The 18,269-nt window shown below is 29.5% G+C and overlaps 1 protein-coding gene across 2 annotated transcripts in view; it reads right to left on the bottom strand.

The window, feature by feature from the left end:
* LOC107438118 (myb-like protein Q) overlaps positions 1–18,269 on the bottom strand; it is an 87,030-nt gene that overhangs the window by 58,642 nt on the left and 10,119 nt on the right. For both annotated transcript variants that reach the window (XM_071178861.1, XM_071178862.1), the window contains exon 2: positions 8,197–8,348. In XM_071178861.1, the coding sequence (XP_071034962.1) occupies positions 8,197–8,348 (152 nt within the window). The remainder of the gene's footprint in view (positions 1–8,196; positions 8,349–18,269) is intronic.

Here is an 18,269-nt window from a genome sequence, read left to right as displayed (position 1 = left end):
TTGATTGATATGATTGATTGATATGATTGATTGATATGATTGATTGATATGATTGATTGATATGATTGATTGATATGATTGATTGATATGATTGATTGATATGATTGATTGATATGATTGATATGATTGATTGATATGATTGATTGATATGATTGATATGATTGATATGATTGATATGATTGATTGATATGATTGATTGATATGATTGATTGATATGATTGATTGATATGATTGATTGATATGATAAACCAAGTGATATAAGAATTTTATTTTTTTTTAAATTTACCCTGTTATTTATTTCATACCTGCATATTTTAACACAAATTTTTACAAACATAAAATTTTATTATTAATGAATAAGTTTTAGTATTTTACCTTTTCAAAACCTTCTCGATATTTTACAACTAATTTGAAAAAGTACTTAAAAAATTAATATCCATTAAGTATTAGTATGCAGGCTTATGAATGGTATTTGCACTCAGTCGGACAAAAAAAAATAGAAGCAAGACAATGTGTTGAATACATTAACATTGCCTAAATGTATTAATCCTCTTGAAGTTTAACTTTTTTCTTATACCCATTCGCTGTCGGAGAAATGGAGATAGTAATCAGTCATGTGAAAAATACCTTTAAGAAGAAGGGGATAAGACACTTGCGTTACTAAATTTTGAAAATTTTCCTTTCTAAGTTACCACTTAAGAGGTTTTTTAAAAAAAATCGCATGCACTTATTATTATTCTTAGATAGTCTTATTATTCCTAGATAGTTATAAAGATATTTATGAAAATAATAAAATGTGGGTGTTTAAAGGTATCAGACTGGGTAAAAAGTGGCAATTTCGACGAAAATTTCGATTTTTTTTTTTTTTTAATCGATACTATAATTTTAGTTTGTTAGCTTTTCAAAACCTTTCGAAATTTTTACCTTCGATTTTTAGAAATAAAATTACAGTTGTTTTTTCGTATGCTGACAGACTGAACGGGAAGTGATCTAAGGAAACTAACTTTTTTTTTGCTTTACTTATTTAGATAAAATTTACTTCTGAGGCAAATAAAATTACTTTTATTTGCCTTAAAAATATAATTTCAGAAAGTAATTTTCAAATTATTAATTTTTTTGCTGCCAGAATTTTCTAACATTTCAGAATTTTCCTGCCTTTTAGAATTTTCTTGCATTTTAAATGCATTTTCTGAGGAAGGTTCATTTTAAGAAAATTTCTTGAAATTTTGTGCGTAGGTTTTATATAATTTTAACGATATTTTGAAATAAAAGCTTAGGTCTAAATTTGATTTTTTAATTAATCAAGCTATAAGTAAGAATATTCAGAATTTTTCTTTAAAAATTCGATATTAAACATTGTATTTAATTCTATTTCATTGCTATTGCTTTTCTTTTAGTTTTTTATTATGATTTTAGCTAAAAACACAGGTAATCACATGATTGATCCAAAAAAAATTTATTTTGAAATTTATGCATTACGATTTGTGGTAAATCAGTCAGCGTGACCTGAAACAGTTGTAGTTTTTAAGATTAAATGTGCACTTAGTTTCAAAAATATTTTGTAATTTTTTAAAGTTTACTTTAAATTTATAATTTTAAGAACGCTGGTTACCAAACATGAAAATAAAGTCTTAATTGAACCTTTAAAAAAAATTGTCGAAATTAGTTGGACACCTTAACAAGATCAATGCCAAAATAAAATAGGAACTTCTAGCATTTTTTTTTTTCAATGTTTACCGGTACTATATAAAAAGCAATTGCAAAAATCAAAGTTTGTATATTCTTACGAATATTCTTACCAAAATTGTTTTTACTTTTAAAAAATGCAAATTATGTTTACTTTTAACTGTTTGAAATATAAGGGGAAATTAAAGGAGAACAATATTCGTTCGTTAGATCAAATGAATAAAAGAAGTTTAAATATTAATATTTTCTAAAAACATAAATGATAAACATGAATGCACAGAAATATAAAGAAAAATGTACCAAGTTTTCCCAATTATAAATTTTTGAAGCATAGCAGTTTAATTACACGACTAGCTAAAGTCGTGGAAAAATATACTACATTTTTTTCTAATTACTAATGTTTTATGCTTTATCCTTTTGTTACATGTCAAACAAAAGCCCTGTCAGTCATAAGTCTGTAATCACAAATAAAAGGCATGGCAAATATATCAGTTATCATGTTCATTTAACACGTTATGTAATTTCCCTCTATGAATGGAGCACAAACTCGTTCTTTATGTTCTTAAAATGCTTCTGGCATTAATGTTTCGTGAAAAGCGGGTGATAGGAGCGTGCGGGTGATAGTGATTTATTCTAAATCGCATGACTACCAAGATCTCCGGATCTTTCTCCATGTGACATTTTTTATTAGGCTTCATTCAAAAATTAGATTGCGATGTTTCGTCACTCTACAAAATTCTTCATAAAATTACAGTATAAAGTAGCGGAACTTTGGGTGCATCATCCTTAAAATTCGTTTTACGGCAATATCCATTTTTACAGAAAAATACCATAGCAAAAATTTTACAATAATATTTAACTAGAATTATTCACGGTTTTAACGGTAATTGTTACTGTAAAAATTACGGTTTATTAGAGTTTTTGTTCCGTAACATTTTCCGGTAAAAGGGTTTTTGTAATAAAATGTACCAGCACCTTGAGTGCCGGCTCTTTTTTTCAGAAATATTTTACAGTGCACAAAATGTGAGCAGCGAACTCGATAACAAATCATATATATATATTAAAAATCCGGTTATTCATTTCGGAAAACTCTAAATTAAATTATTATGACACTTTATATACCCATGCAACGATACCAGTATTTTAAAAATAAACTGAGATAAACATTACTATCAGTCCAGCTGTTTCCCATTTAAATTCTTTGGCCAGTTCTTTATAATGAAATAAATTAACCAAAATAAAGATTTCCAGAAAATTCCTTGGCGTATTTCCCTGTTTCCACGTGGCGATGGATGTTTCTGGCGGTGAAAAAAAAGGATGAAGAAGATTTTTCTGGACATTTTCCATCGCTGGAATGGCGCAGTTGTTACCTCACACTGCTGTTATTACTAATGTGTGTTCGTTGCTTTTGATTTGGAGTCGCGATAAATACCGTAATTACATTTAAGAAAGATAAATGAAGTTTTCACAGACGTGGCAGTCAGACGATGAGAATATTTTTAGAACTTGTCGCATTCTTTAAATCGCTAAATACAAATAGTTTTCTAATTAAATTTAGCGATGGAGTAAGTCATGCAGAAAATTTAAATCTTCAGCTTGAAATGGTGACTTGTAAGAGAAATCGGATAATTTGGAGAGCATCTTTACGAAATTAGTTCAATATATGAAGTTATAATGAAATTCTAATTACGATATTTCAAAGCAGGAAAGGTTGAATTAATAAAAATTAACTTCAGATTAATAATGATCCCCTTAAACAGATAAAATGCTTTTACTATCTATAGGCTGAACTACGGATGATTTTGTGCCCTCAAATTTCTTCATTTATTCAGTAGCTGCACTTAAAAAATCTGGGATCAAATTAGATTTTTAAAAAAATACCGCGCTCAGAGTGCCGGTCATTTTGACAGGAACATGTTACAGGAACACAAAAAAATCTGATATAAGGTAATTTTTACAGTAATAATTTCCATAAAACCACTGAATCACTCTCATTCAATAAACATTGCTGTAAAAATTATAGTTTCATATTTTACGGAGAGCCGACCTATAAAAGACAAACAGGTGGCCGAGTGGTTAGCGTGCCTGACTGCGAAGCAGATGGTTGCGGGTTCAAATCCCGCTCAGGGCATGGATGCTTCTTTCTCCCTTTCTGTGTTTTATGTCCTTTCTTCTGTGTGATTGCGTGAATGTAACACGCCCTATAAACGGGTTTGTGGTTGTATGACGTGGGCGACGCTACTCCACCGCCGTGGTTTAGCCATAGGTGCCCACTGGGTAACGATAAGAGAGTAGCAATTCTGGCATTTCGGAGGTCAATAGGAAATAGACCCAAGTGCCCGCTATTAACCACACAAAAAAATTATTTTTCGGAGAAAAGGGTTTTCACGAAAAAATTGGTTTTAAGGATGATACTCTTAAACCGAAATATTTTACAACTTAATTCTGATTTTTGAATAATTTTTGTTTCATTTTATTCATTGAAATACGCTCTATTGAATTTATTTATGGAATTTTAAATTTTAAGGTTATTAGATTTTTAAAGTTTGAACTTTAAACTTTGAAGCAGTTTTAAAAATACTTACTAACATAATAAATATACAAATTATTATACATAAATATTTGAAATTTGGCTGTTGAATTCAAAAGAATATCTTTCAATGAAGAAAATGAAACAAAAATTATTCAAATATAATACTTAGTTACTGAATAAATAAGGAAATTCTCTGTTTATATAATTCTCCCTAGATTAACACGGATAAAGTAATTTTTTGAAGAAGAAGAATAGTAATATTAGAAAATTTGCCATTTTTAAACAAAAGAGCAGAAGAAAATTTCAAATTTCATGAAAATGTACACAAAATCTTTCCAAGCATATTTTCATTTTCTCTTAAAGTAATGTTTTCTTAAAATGCATGGTTAAAATAGAATATTTTAATTCACTAAATTATGAAATAAAAACTAATTTGTCAAATAATCAATTTTCGTACCATTTGCTTGTTAGTAAACAATTCTTTGTAAAGTACCAAAACAATTTCATGATGTAATTTTATATGTATTTTACAGATTATAATTTTAATTTACTAGTTTATATATTAATTGGTGTATTCATTAATTCGTGTATGAAGTACTATATTTATTTTGCATTATAAATAGATGTTTGTTAACTGTTTATATTTTGTTTTTATGAAAATGGAAGTTGTTTAGAAAAGGTAATATTACTTTTCTCAATTATTTTAAATTCCATAACTCCATTGCTTTTCTCTATATTTATTTTTAAAGTTAATAACTGTACTATTTGTGTACCCACCGATCCCCGATAACAAAATTTGGAGTGTCTTTTCAAATAATGGTAGTAGTACATATGTGCTTAAAGTTAAGAAATGCTATTTCAAAGATGTTATTTGAAAAATGATAAAATCCTTACTTAATCCAAACTTAAAATGTTATAGTTTTTGAATTTTTTATTTTCAAAATTGTTTACTGTACCAATTATATCCTCAATCTAGCCAGACCGTAAATTTTACATAAATGCTTAAATCGCCTAAACGAAAAATAGTTGCAGCACTCATATGTTTAAACCAGTGATTCCCAACCTGGGGGTGATAGAGCTTCTCAAGGGGGCGATAATCCTTAGGGGGGGCGATCAGGGGGCGACGAGTATCCAAAAGATAAAAATTGCTAATAATATTAATAACAAAAGCTATTTGAGATTGAAATTGAAAATATATAGGAAACTTATGGTTCTGGTGTAGACAAAGAATTATGATAGTTAAAAATTTAAAAAAATTCAAATGCAGGATCGTTTTCGTCATACGCTTTGGTATCGCAGGCGGAAATCTGATAAATCACTCTGTTCCTCTGAGCAACAATACTGTTTCCAGGCTTATTGATGAGATGGCCGCCGACGTTGAATCAAAACTCATAAAATTTTTGAAAGAAAGTAAATTTGCGTTGCAGACTGATGAATCAACTATGATAGATAACAAAGCTGTTTTAGCTTACGTGAGATTCATAAATGAGAGTAAGGAGATTAACGAGGAAATGTTGTTTACAAGAACTTTGAACACAGATACAAAAGGATCGTCGATTTTTAAATTGGTCAAAGTTTATTTTGAGGAAAAAAGAAATTCCCCTCACAAATGTAAGTGCTTGTGCAACAGATGGTGCTCCAACCATGTCTGGTTGTCATACTGGGTCTCTGGGTCACCTTAAAACAGAAGTACCGGAAGTTATCTCACCATTTATTATGTCATTCATCATCAACTTTTGGATGTGAAAAATTGGTTATTTCTGGCATCAATAAAATAAAAGCTAATTCTCCTAATAACCGTTTGTTCTGAGAACTTTGCCATAAAAATGATGAAGATTTCGAATTCCTGCTCCTACATACAGCTATGAGATGGCTTTCAAAAGGAAACTGAGCCATTTCTTCGAATTGCTGGATTCGGTTACTGAGTTTCTCGACACCACTGATCCTGTATTAAATTTGTTTGAAGCAGCGCAAGTTGGAAACTACGTACCTCACGTATAGTTTTGAAAAAATGAAGGAAATCAACGTAAAACTTCAAGGAAATAAAATGAACATTATCAAGGCTAAAGGAATCATATCTTCATTCATCGCCAAGTTTGATATCTACAAGTTAAACATTGGTCGCAAAGAGCTAATGCAATTTCCAACTCTTAAAAAGTGTTCAATGGCAGATATCGAGATTCTCGAAAATAGAATCTTAATTTTTACTGATCACCTTGATCAGTTATGGAATCAAGATTTAAAGATTTGATGAAATTAGAAATTCCGGATTGAATTTTAGATCCTTTCTCTTTTGAAGTTGTGGATAAGCTCACTTCCTCTTCGTAGACTGAGTTTTTAGATTTGAAGAATGACTGTGAGGCTAAAGTCGTCTTTAAAAAATACGGTTACGAGTTAGCTTGGGTAAAGCCTATTTGATACTTATCCACAATTGTGGAAACAAACTGAGCCGCTTCTCATCTCGTCCCCGTTAACATATTTAGTGGAGAGAGGATTTAGTTCTGTCTTCCAGCTGCTCACAAAGCAAAGAGATAGGTTGGGCATTTGCTTCAAAGAAGACCCGCCTTTAAATCTGACGAGCATAAAACCTGACATTCAAGCTTTAACTTGAAATACACCAAGCACAGGGCAGTCATTGAAGTGGTAAAAATGTACTTTCTCACTCTTCATTTTTTTTCTCAAATTTTAGTTGTTAACGTTTTAACTTTTTCTTGATTACATTAAAATATGAATTTAAAGAAAATGTACTTTTGTTTTGATTATTCCGTTTTAAATATCATTTCTTTTTGAAGAAAAAGAAGATGCACAATTTTTTTTAATTAATAAAAATGACAGGATAAATGTGCATCCTTATTTGCATTACAATTTAAATTAAAATCAAATAACTTAGCATATTTTCAGTGTTTGGTTGCTCACAAGCAACAATGAATGGTTTTTTGAGCAAAAAGAGAAAGGGGCGATATCTGTCAACCAACCCCAAGAGGGGGGCGATGGTCCACAAAAGGTTGGGAACCACTGGTTTAAACCAAGAAATTCTTTTTCAAAGACATGATTTGTAAGATGCTAAATCAGTGGTTACCAACTGGTGGCCAACGGATCGCATCCGGCCCGTGAAGCCTCTGTTTGCGGCCCACGAACCAAAATATATCAGTTGTCATTTTTTGCGGACAATTTTTATATCTTAACAATTTGATATCTGTTGCGCATTAATTCTTTAATACATAGGTGGTGCACATTAGAGTTATTATAGCCAGAATTTTTTAATATGCAATTAAATGTCTTTAACAATCTACTTCTTATTTTAGTTTGTAATTCAATACTTTTGTTTTGTACAACTAGATGAAACTCTGACAGTAATATTTAATGCTCCTTCAAGCATTAAAGAGACCTATATAAAATTTTGATGAAGTTGCGGCCCGCCATTTGACTGGTGCTTTTAATTTCGACCCCAGACCTCATGTAAGTTGGAAACCCCTGTGCTAAATGGATGTTCTCTATTTTGGAAAAAACCTAAAACTTCATAAAATAGTAAATTCTGTAGTTTTGATTTTAATGCTTATTACTGTGCCAATTATGTCATTAATCTTGCCAGATCATAAATTCAAAATGAATGAATTAAAATGAATCAAATATTTGTACCTTTATCTTTTAAATTAAATATTGAAATGTTAAAAGCCTTTTTTGGACAAAAATTACGCGAAACGAAGTGCATTAGATCTTGCAAACTGAGATGATTTATAAAAATATTATTATATCTGTCTTTAGAGTTCTAAGAAATCAAAACGCACTTCCCATAACTGAGTTGATTAAATATATTCACAGTGTACAAAGAAAAAATACTCTTTAGGTGCACATAAATTTCTATGATCAATAAAAATAATTTATTGATCCAAGATTGGAACACTTTATTTCTGAAGCCCTAAAGAAAACGTGCGATTAAGAGGCAGATAAATTAAACTAAACAAACGAAAACTCACCTAACGATAAACATCTCAATTTTGTTTCCACATCTTGCAAGCAATTCGTAGACTTGGCCAAGAGGAAGATCTTGGACATTGACTCGCCCCACTTGAATTATTTCGTCCCCTTCACGGAGGCCACATCTCTCGGCCAGGCTGTCCTCGGCCACCTAAAAAGAACAAAATAATAAATTAATTACATATGATAATGGTAATGATATTTAATACATACAAATAAATGATAGTTAATACAGGTTATTTAAATAACAGGTTTTTTAAGTAATAATTAATACAGGCTATATTTTAAATTAAGAAATCAAACTCACAAACTAACCTCCTCTGAATAAGATAATTTCTGCCTTAAAGCTTTAGAATAGAGATTCTTAAATTAAGAGTAGATACTCCTTTTTTCATCAACTCATGCTCTGAAATTTATGCGAGTAACTTTTATAATCTATTCTTAAGACACACTAATAAAAGGTAATCTATACTTTCGCAGTTGCTGCTCTTAATAAATAATTTAAATAATAAATAAAACAGGCTATATTTTACATTAAGAAATCGAACACACAAACTAACCTCTTCTGAATAAAGATACCTTTTATTTTCTATGAAATTAGATTGTCCCTTAAAATAAGGGAGAGGTATGCATAATCTCGAAAATATGGTTCCAATAGTTTAGGAAAGGAGAATGGACGAAAGTTCAAATCCCTTCATATTAATTTCACAGTTTGAATAACTTTGCATTAAATAAAAAAAAGTCGCCTCATTTCTTAAAAATTCCGATTCCGATTCCGTACAAATTATGATTTGTCACATAAAATTACATAATTTAAAAATTTGAATCAATTTTTAGAAATTTTCATTAATATTAAAATAAATAATGTTAAATAGTCGAAAAAATGTTTTGCTTACATGGAATTATCTATGAAAAAACGAGTTTTATTATCGTGTTATAAAATTAAGCGATTGCAAAGATCTGGTGAAAATAACAGTGACGCCATACTCTCCTGTCTATTGTAACTATTGTGGTCATGCTTTCCAAATTGCAGACTCCCGTGCATTTTGATAGTTAAAAATTCCAATCATAAAAAAATAAAAAAAATATCGTTATTCAGAGAAAGCGAGTTTTTGTAACTGATTTTGTAACTTAAATTTGTATAAATATTCTAGCAAATTGTACGTTAATCCCTCGAATCAATAAGATAAGATAAGAAGAATATGAAAATCCCACCATTTAATCAAAAACGATTAAGGTGTTCATTGTTGTAGTTGTTGTTTGTTTTTTTTTTGCGCACATTAAACCAAATATGAATAATGCTGTGATGTTAGATTTGATGACAAGTCGTCAAGTCAAAACATTGACTACAAGGTAAAGATTTTTTTTAAAAAAAGAGTTACAATTTGAAGTTGAATTTATAAAATAAAAAAAATAACATTAAACTTTGCTAAATTGATTTATATTAAGCAGTTTGATATGAGCAAATAAGGCTTATTGAAATGAGCTGAATGAAAGAAAAGCTCTTTAAAAAGTAGCAAAAATAAATGACATTAAAACTAATTCTGTCTCTCTTTTATTTAAGGAATCGTAGAAGACAAGGCTCATTGCAATAAGCTTAAGTAAATCAGAGCTGAATTATTCCTCGACCATTTTTCAATTAGCCTTAAGGTGTGTGAGATGTTTGCAATTAGCCTCTAAAAAATATCAGGTAGAATTCAAAATACTATAGATTTTTCAAGTTAACCTGATGCTTTTTATTAGTTAATATCCTGTCATTAAACTATATCAGAAAAAACCGTATAGAAAAAAATAACTCTTCTAATTATTTTAAAAAACAATAAAAAAATTGAAAATCAAGTGCCAATTAATTAAAGAACTTAAAAATATTAATAAAACTTTTATTAGATTTGAAGAGTAATAGAAATATTTAACTATAATTTTTGAAAAATTTTAAATACTTCAAACATTAATAGCAAATGATTTTGAAATCAAGTTAAAGTACGAACATTTTTACCAGCACTAAACGAAAAAAAAAATTAAAGCATAATATTTTCCAGTTAGCTAGAAAATATTTTTTTAAAAAAACAATAAAAAATTAAAATTTAAGAATAAATTAATTTAAAATAATAATAACATTTTGTTATTTTTTAAAAAATAATGGGAAACATAAAATTAAATTTTTAAAAAAATTTAAAATGCTTTCAAATTTAATTGCGAAATTCTCAAAATCAAATTTAAAGTGCGAACATTTTTATCCCAACTAAGCCAAGAGGAAAAAAAACTGAAGCTCAATATTTTCAATTATAATAAAAATTTTAAAACACCAGTATTTTTCAATATTAAAATTTTTGAAAATTACTTATATAAGATTCGTGAACCATTTGTTTATACTTCTCTGCATGGCAAAAGTGAATAAAAAAAAATTAAAAACAATATTATCTTTAAAAAAAGATATTTTAAAAATGTGTCTTAAATTCCTATAAATGGGAAAATGTGTTTTTAATAGATTCATGTAGTTGCTATGTTTTAAACTCTCTAAAAAGTCACTTATAACCTTCATCCACTAAGAAGCAATCGAGATCTTATCATAACTTTTAGAAACGGAGCATTCCTGCGAGATTACGATCCAAACATTGAGTTGACACCTTGACATGAATATTATCTCACGCAACATACAATAAAAAAACAAAAGGTGAGGGGGCTGTAAAATTAGAAGTAGGGGAAATCCCTGGATCAACTGTTGCCAGAAAAGAGTTACTAGAAGACACAAAATTAGCTTCGAAAGGACGAGGCAACCACAGAGCTATTAATAGGGGAAGTGAGACATCGGTTGATTCAGACGGCTTGAAGGTAAAAGACACAGTCATCCAGTGAAACTAAATCTGCTGTAAGGTTAAACGCGTTGGAAAATATGTACAGTTTCACACATAAACATCATTTTATAACCTTAACCTATTACGTCCATCACTATCCGTCCATCCCATCCCATCACTATATTCACCATCATTCCATCCATCCTATTACCATTGTTACAAAATGTTGTTTTTCGCAACATTTTGTAAAGCGAAACTTAATGAAAAAAAGGTAGAGAATTGAGGCTTAGACAGATAAGATATTTTTTAGTTTTGGCTAATACATTAATTTTAAAAATATCGTAATCTTGTAAGTTCGGATCAAAATATAGAGGTGTCTCTATGTAACATAAATACGTAATAGAATAAAACAGTTTTTATTGTTGTCGTTGCACTCTTATTAGTCAGAAAATCATATGGAAGAATCCAATTTCCCCATATGAATTTTCAAGATGTCTTTGATTATCATCAGCATAAAGTTGATAAAAGTTATGTAGGTGTTGCTTACCTATAACATATTTCAGTATCTCAAATTTAAAGGTGTTTGTCAGCAATATTTATTTGACTGTTAAAGGGAACTGCAAACGGGGCTATGTGCTTGGTCTTGATGATATTTTACTCTACTATAGAAACTACTCTACTATTGTTTGGACAGTAATTTCGCTTTTTTTATGGAAATGAAAGACGGTTTTTTTTTATAGTGAATAAACATTTTTTGATTGATATAATATCCATTCTGGTCTAATATCTTTTGTCATCCACCCTAAACCTACCAGTGCAATGATTCCACCCTAATAAAATTTTTGTTCCTTGCAGGTAAAAAACTGATCAAAGTGATTTTTTACCCCCTTCGCTTTTAGCCGGTTCATCTTTTTTACTCCATGATCTATATAGCTTGAGATTGTTGTAGAAAACTTATTTTTCGTTCCTAATGTCAATGCGTTTTAAAAATGGATCGTTTTCTTGACGTTTAAGGATTTGCTTCTTAAAAGCAAATCCTAGATGACACATGACAGCACAAATTTCCGCCCGTAAGACCATTAGAAACCCATATACTAAAAAAAAAAATTATTTTATAACCATCGTTAAACATCTGATCCAATTTTGGGTCTACGACTACTAATGTTCAACTCTGTAGTTTTGAACCCAATCCAGAAGACAAGGGAACTCCTGGATCAGTATTGGAAGAAATTTGCCTTCGTGGAGGACTTTTTGATGGAACTAACTCGCATTTGCCTTACATGTAAATGATAAGGTTAAGGGATCTCACTGTTAGCCTGACGACAAGGTGGGCTCTAACCCATGATCCGTCTACCACTGAGGATATTTTACGTCAGCACTGTGGTCGGTGAGAGCCGGATGCGGAATTCGTATCGGCCAGCCATCGTTAGGATTCGAACCCGGTTTACCTCATTAGAAGGAGAGCGCTCTATCCCTTGAGCCATCACGGCTCCTATACTAAGCATTGAGATTAATCCTAAGCGTTTCATGTGAAAATAAGAGGTCGAATTCGAAACATTTAATCTCTCAGTGATCTCGCTAGCTGTTATTCGTCAGTTTGCATCAATTAATACATTTATTGAGTCTTCATCAGCTGCTACTGGCCTTCCAGAATGTTCTAGTACAGCAACATCAAAATCACCGAATCGAAATTTTACAAACAAACGACAATAAAATGATTACGAAGCAAATTGATTTACAAATAGATCATAATAGAGTTAAAAATGCAAAATTCGGATGGACCAAAATAAGAAGAGGAAGTTAATAATTTCTCTCTAGTTTTAATACCAGCAGTTTTGAAATCATTTTGTAGGATTGCAATATTTATATTAGAATGCTTTTTTTAAATTATTGAGGTACTGAAAATCAATAGAAGCTTTTAACTTCCTACGATTTCGGCCAATGCAAATTTTGCATGAGTAAAATGGGCACCATTTCCAAGAGCTTCAAGCATGATCTTTCGAATTGCATTAACAATTTTGCGATATAAAATCTTCTAGACTTTCGATAGCTCTGGAGATAGAACGTTCGCCTCCCAATGAGGTGAACCGGGTTTGAATACCAGTGATTGCTGGTCGACATGAATTCCGCATCCTGCTAGCACCGACCACAGTGCTGACGTAAAATATCCTCAATGGTAGACGGATCATGGGTTAGAGTCCCCTTGCCATCAGGTTAACCGTGAAAGGTTCTCGTGGTTTTCCACTCTATGTAACGCAAATGCAGGTTAATTCCCTCAAAATGTCCTCCACGAAGGCAAATTTCTCCCAATACTTAATACAAGAGTTCCCTTGTCTTCTGGATTGGGTTCAAAATTACAAGGCTACGTTGTTGAACATTAGTAGTCGTAAACCCAAAAATTGGGTCGGCAGTTCAACGTCGGTTATAAAATAAAAATATAAATTCTTCCACAGCATTTTCTGCTAAAAAAAATTGTTTGCAATGAGTTAGTGCATAAGAGTTTCCAAATTTTTGTCTTACCCCTGTATGTCTAATTTATGTATGTTGTAACGGTGATAAAAAGCATCTTTAACTAAATTTATGAATTCAAAAATTTAATAGGAGGGTATACTTTTTTTTTTTACAATTTCAGATATAAAATAAAATCTATGAGAAATCCGTATGCGTGGGCAGCTATACAAATGCATGGTTGTATACTTTTACAAATTTTCGTTTTATTTTTATACTTAAAGTGGTAATAAAATGTTTGCTTTTTTCGATTTAATTTTTGAACTCGTAAATTTATTTTCAAATAATTTTAACCATCACTGCATATTAATAAATCAAGCACATACATAAAGGTTATGTACCAAGTAAAATATAAACATTTTCCGGCCTACAATACAATTCAATATTCATTTCACTACCACGTAGGAAAATCATCTTCGCCATCATCTTAAGCCTAATCATCATTATCTTAGGCCTAACATTTGAATTTCTCAATTTTCAAAATTATTTCAGAAAAGGTCCGACACGAAACAGAAAACATTGTATGTTAGTTTTTTTCCAGACAGCAATTATATCTATTGACGAACTTTGTAACGAATTTAAAATTTGGTGTGAAAAACTCATTTCCTAAGCGAAAAGCAGCAAAACGAACGTTTTTGTCTTAATTATTTTCTTAAATTGATTTTTCAAATGTTTAATTACTTTTGGGACATCCAGTAGAAATGCCACTGTTATCTATATACAATTTAAGAAGCTTGAATTAATCTTATACATCGCAAGCCCAAAAAATAATAAAGTATAATAAAATACTACCGAAAATAACTTATGTTCTAATGAATAGATTTTCATGTTCGAAAAATCAATCTAATAAACAATGAATTAAAACTAACTATTAAGTAACGGAATCAGACACATAGTCGTACTTTATCTGAAACATACACTACCATACTATAATGGAAGAAACACTTTTAACTTTTTGACATTTTCTTAAATTGCTCAAGATATATTTAGAGGATTATTTTGTATTTTTAGAGGTGTTCAGTTTATGCGATTTTTCATACCTAGCAATAAGGTTTAAAACTTTCAGGAGTTTGAAGGAATGACAATAAATTACAAAAGAAAGCAAGTAATTGTGAGTACTCTATGTCAGAAAACCAAGCAATAAGTTTGTAACTAATATCGATTACTTTAGTTGTTGTTTGCAACAACTGTATTACATTTCGTAAACCTAGATTAAATATTTATGGAGATATAGACATTCAAAACTAATTCTTTTGTCTTGCGCTTTTTTACTATAACTTTAAAAATATTCAATAAAATTTAACAATATTTTTGAAGCATTCTAAAATTATTAACAAAATTATTGTTTTAAAATGTGAAAAAAATTCTCTAAAAACTGCGCAAGAAATGAATATTTAAAGTGTTTCTTTTATACGGTACATACGAGGAAATATTTTTTAAAAATTTCAGAATTTTAAAGTGAATCGTATTTGAAAACTAATAAAAAAATGTGATTTGAATATCTTAAATGTTTAAAAAGTTTCCAGCGATTTTCCAATTAATTTTTGTAGTTTAAAAAAGAAATCTCTAATTGGTAAGGGGTTTTCCACAAGTTATATTTTGTATCATAAGGGAAAATTTAATAACAAATAATACTTTACAATAATAGTCCACACACGCAAATGCGTGGTATAAGGAAAGAAGACAATGCCAGTGTCATTTTTAATCAATCTTGTTTAATAGTGCAAAATATAATTTGGGAAAAAATTCTTATCATTCTTAGATTTCTTTTAAAAAGTACAAAAAATATTTAGGAAATTGCATGAAGCTTTTTAAATTTGTAAGATATTCAAATCAGATTTTTTTCATTAGTTGTCAAATACGATTCACTTCAAAATCTATCTATACATAATAATAAACGAGGCTGTGTGTGTGTCTGTTTGTCTGTCTGTCTATCTGTAATCACAATATATCGCNCAGTGGGAGACGGATCATGGGTTAGAGTCCCCTTGTCGTCAGGCTAACCGTGATAGGTTCTCGTGGTCTTCCTCTCCATGTAACGCAAATGCGAGTTAATTCCATCAAAATGTCCTCCACGAAGGCAAATTTCTCCTAATACTTAATACAAGAGTTCCCTTGTCTTCTGGATTAGGCTCAAAATTACAAGGCTACATAGTTGAACATTAGTAGACGTAAACCCAAAATTTGGGTCTGTTGTTCAACGACGGTTATAAAATAAAAATATAAAATCTCCCAAAGCATTTGCAGCTAAAAGAAAAATTGTTTGCAATGAGTTAGTGTAAAAGAGTTTCCAAATTTTTGTCTTACCCCTTTATGTCTAATTTATGTATGTTGTAACGGTGATAAAAAGCATTTTTAACTAAATTTATGAATTAAAAAAAAATTAGTAGGAGGGTATAAATTTTTTTGCCTTCTTAAATATAAAATAAAATCTATGAGGAATCCGTATGCGTGGGCAGCTATACAAATGTATGGTTGTATACTTTTACAAATTTTCTGTAAGGTTTTCTTTTTATAATTAAAGTGGTAGTAAAATGCTTGCTTTTTTTCGACTTAATTTTTGGACTCGTAAATTTATTTTCAAATCATTTTAACCATCACTGCATATTAATAAATCAAACAAATACGTAAAGGTTATGTACCAAGTGAAATATAAAAATTTTCCGGCCTACAATAAAATTCAATTCATTTCATTCATTTCAGTACCATGTAGGAAAATCATCTTAGGCCTAATCATCATTATCTTAGGCCTAACATTTGATTTTTTCAATTTTGAAAAATATTTCAGAACAAGGTCCGACATGAAACAGAAAACATTGTATGTTAGTTTTTTTCCCGGTCAGCAATTACATCTACTGACGAACTTTGTAACTAATTTAAAATTTAATGTGAAAAACTCATTTTCTAAGCGAAAAGCAGCAAAACGAAAATTTTTGACTTTATTATTTTCTTAACTTGATTTTTCAAATGTTTATTCAATTTTGGGACACCCGGTAGGAATGCCACTGTTTTCTATATACAATTTATGAAGCTTGAATAATTCTTTTGCATTGTGGGCCCAAAAAATAATAAAGTATAATAAAATACTACCAAAAATACCCTATGTTCTAATGAATAGATTTTCATGTTCGAATAGTCAATTTAATACGCTCTGAATTAAAACTAACTATTAAGTAACAGAATCAGACATATAATCGTACTTTATCTGAAATATACACTACCATACTATAATGGAAGAAACACTTATAGCTTTTTGACATTTTCTTAAATTGCTCAAGATATACTATTTAGAGGATTATTTTGAATTTTTAGAGATGTTTAGTATAGGCGATTTTTCATACTTAGCAATAAGGTTTAAAACTTTCAGGAGTTTGAAGGATTGACAATAAATAACAAAAGAAACAAGTAATTGTGAGCACTCTACGTCAGAAAACCAAGCAATAAGTTTGTAACTAATATCGATTTCTTTAGTTGTTGTTTGCAACAACTGTATTATATTTCGTAAACATAGCTTAAATATTTATGAAGATATAGACATTTAAAACTAGTTCTTTTGTCTTGCGTTTTCTTACTATAACTTTAAAAATATTCAATAAAATTTAACAATATTTTTGAAGCATTTTGAAATTATTAACAAAATTATTGTTTTAAAATGTGAAAAAAAATCTCTAAAAACTGCGCAAGAAATGAGTATTTTGTTTCTTTTATGCGGAACATACAAGGAAAAAAATTTTAAAAACATTTCACAATTTTAAAGTGAATCATATTTGACAACTAATGAAAAAAATATCTGATTTGAATATCTTAAATATTTAAAAAGTTTCCAGCTATTTTCCAATTAATTTTTGTACTTTATAAAAGAAATCTCTAATTATATTTTGTATCCACAAATTATATTTTGTATCATAAGAGAAAATTTAATAACAAATACTTTACAATAATCGTCCGTACAAGCAAATGCGTGGTATAAGGAACGAAGACAATGCCAGTGCCATTTTTAATCGATTTTGTTTAACAATACAAAATATAATTTGGAATAAAACCCCTTATCGTTTTAAATTTTTTTTAAAAAAGTACAAAAATTATTTACGTAATTGCATGAAACGTTTTAAATTTTACGATATTCAAATCATACTTTTTTCATAAGTTGCCAAATACGATTCACTTTAAAATATGAAATAAAAATTTTATTTTTTCACGCATACGCATTATAAAAGAACTAATTTAAATACTCATATCTTGCGCAGTATTTAGTGATTTCTTTTTCAAATATTAAAACAATAATTTTGCCGATAATTTTTGCTCCAAAAATATGGCTACATTTTATTGAATATTTTTATAAAGTTTTAATAAAAACTGTAAAACGAAAAAAATAGCTTTTTATAATGATGTCTATATCTTCATAAATGTTCAAACTAGGTTTACGAAATTTTATGCATTTATTGCAAATAGCAAGCAAAGTAATTGATACAAGTTTCAAGCTTATTGATTGATTTTTTAACATAAGGTATTCAAAAATATTTGCCTTGTTTAATAATTTATTGTTGGTCCTTCAAACCTCTGAAAGTTTTAAACCTTATTGATATGCATGAACTAAACACCGCATGAACTAAACACCTTTAAAATACAAAGCAGTCCTATGAGTATATCTTGAGAAAAATGTCCAAAACTGTTAAAAAAAAATGTCCAAAACTGTAAATGTCTCTTCCATTATTGTAGTGTAGTGTACCTATTTTTCGACAGATTTGAATTCTAAACAATCGAAACGG

The sequence above is a fragment of the Parasteatoda tepidariorum genome, chromosome 3, assembly GCF_043381705.1.
Source record: "Parasteatoda tepidariorum isolate YZ-2023 chromosome 3, CAS_Ptep_4.0, whole genome shotgun sequence".
In the NCBI taxonomy this organism is placed as follows: Eukaryota; Metazoa; Arthropoda; class Arachnida; order Araneae; family Theridiidae; genus Parasteatoda; species Parasteatoda tepidariorum.
Note: the sequence above shows the minus strand (reverse complement) of the source record. Positions and strands in the feature narration are given on the sequence as shown.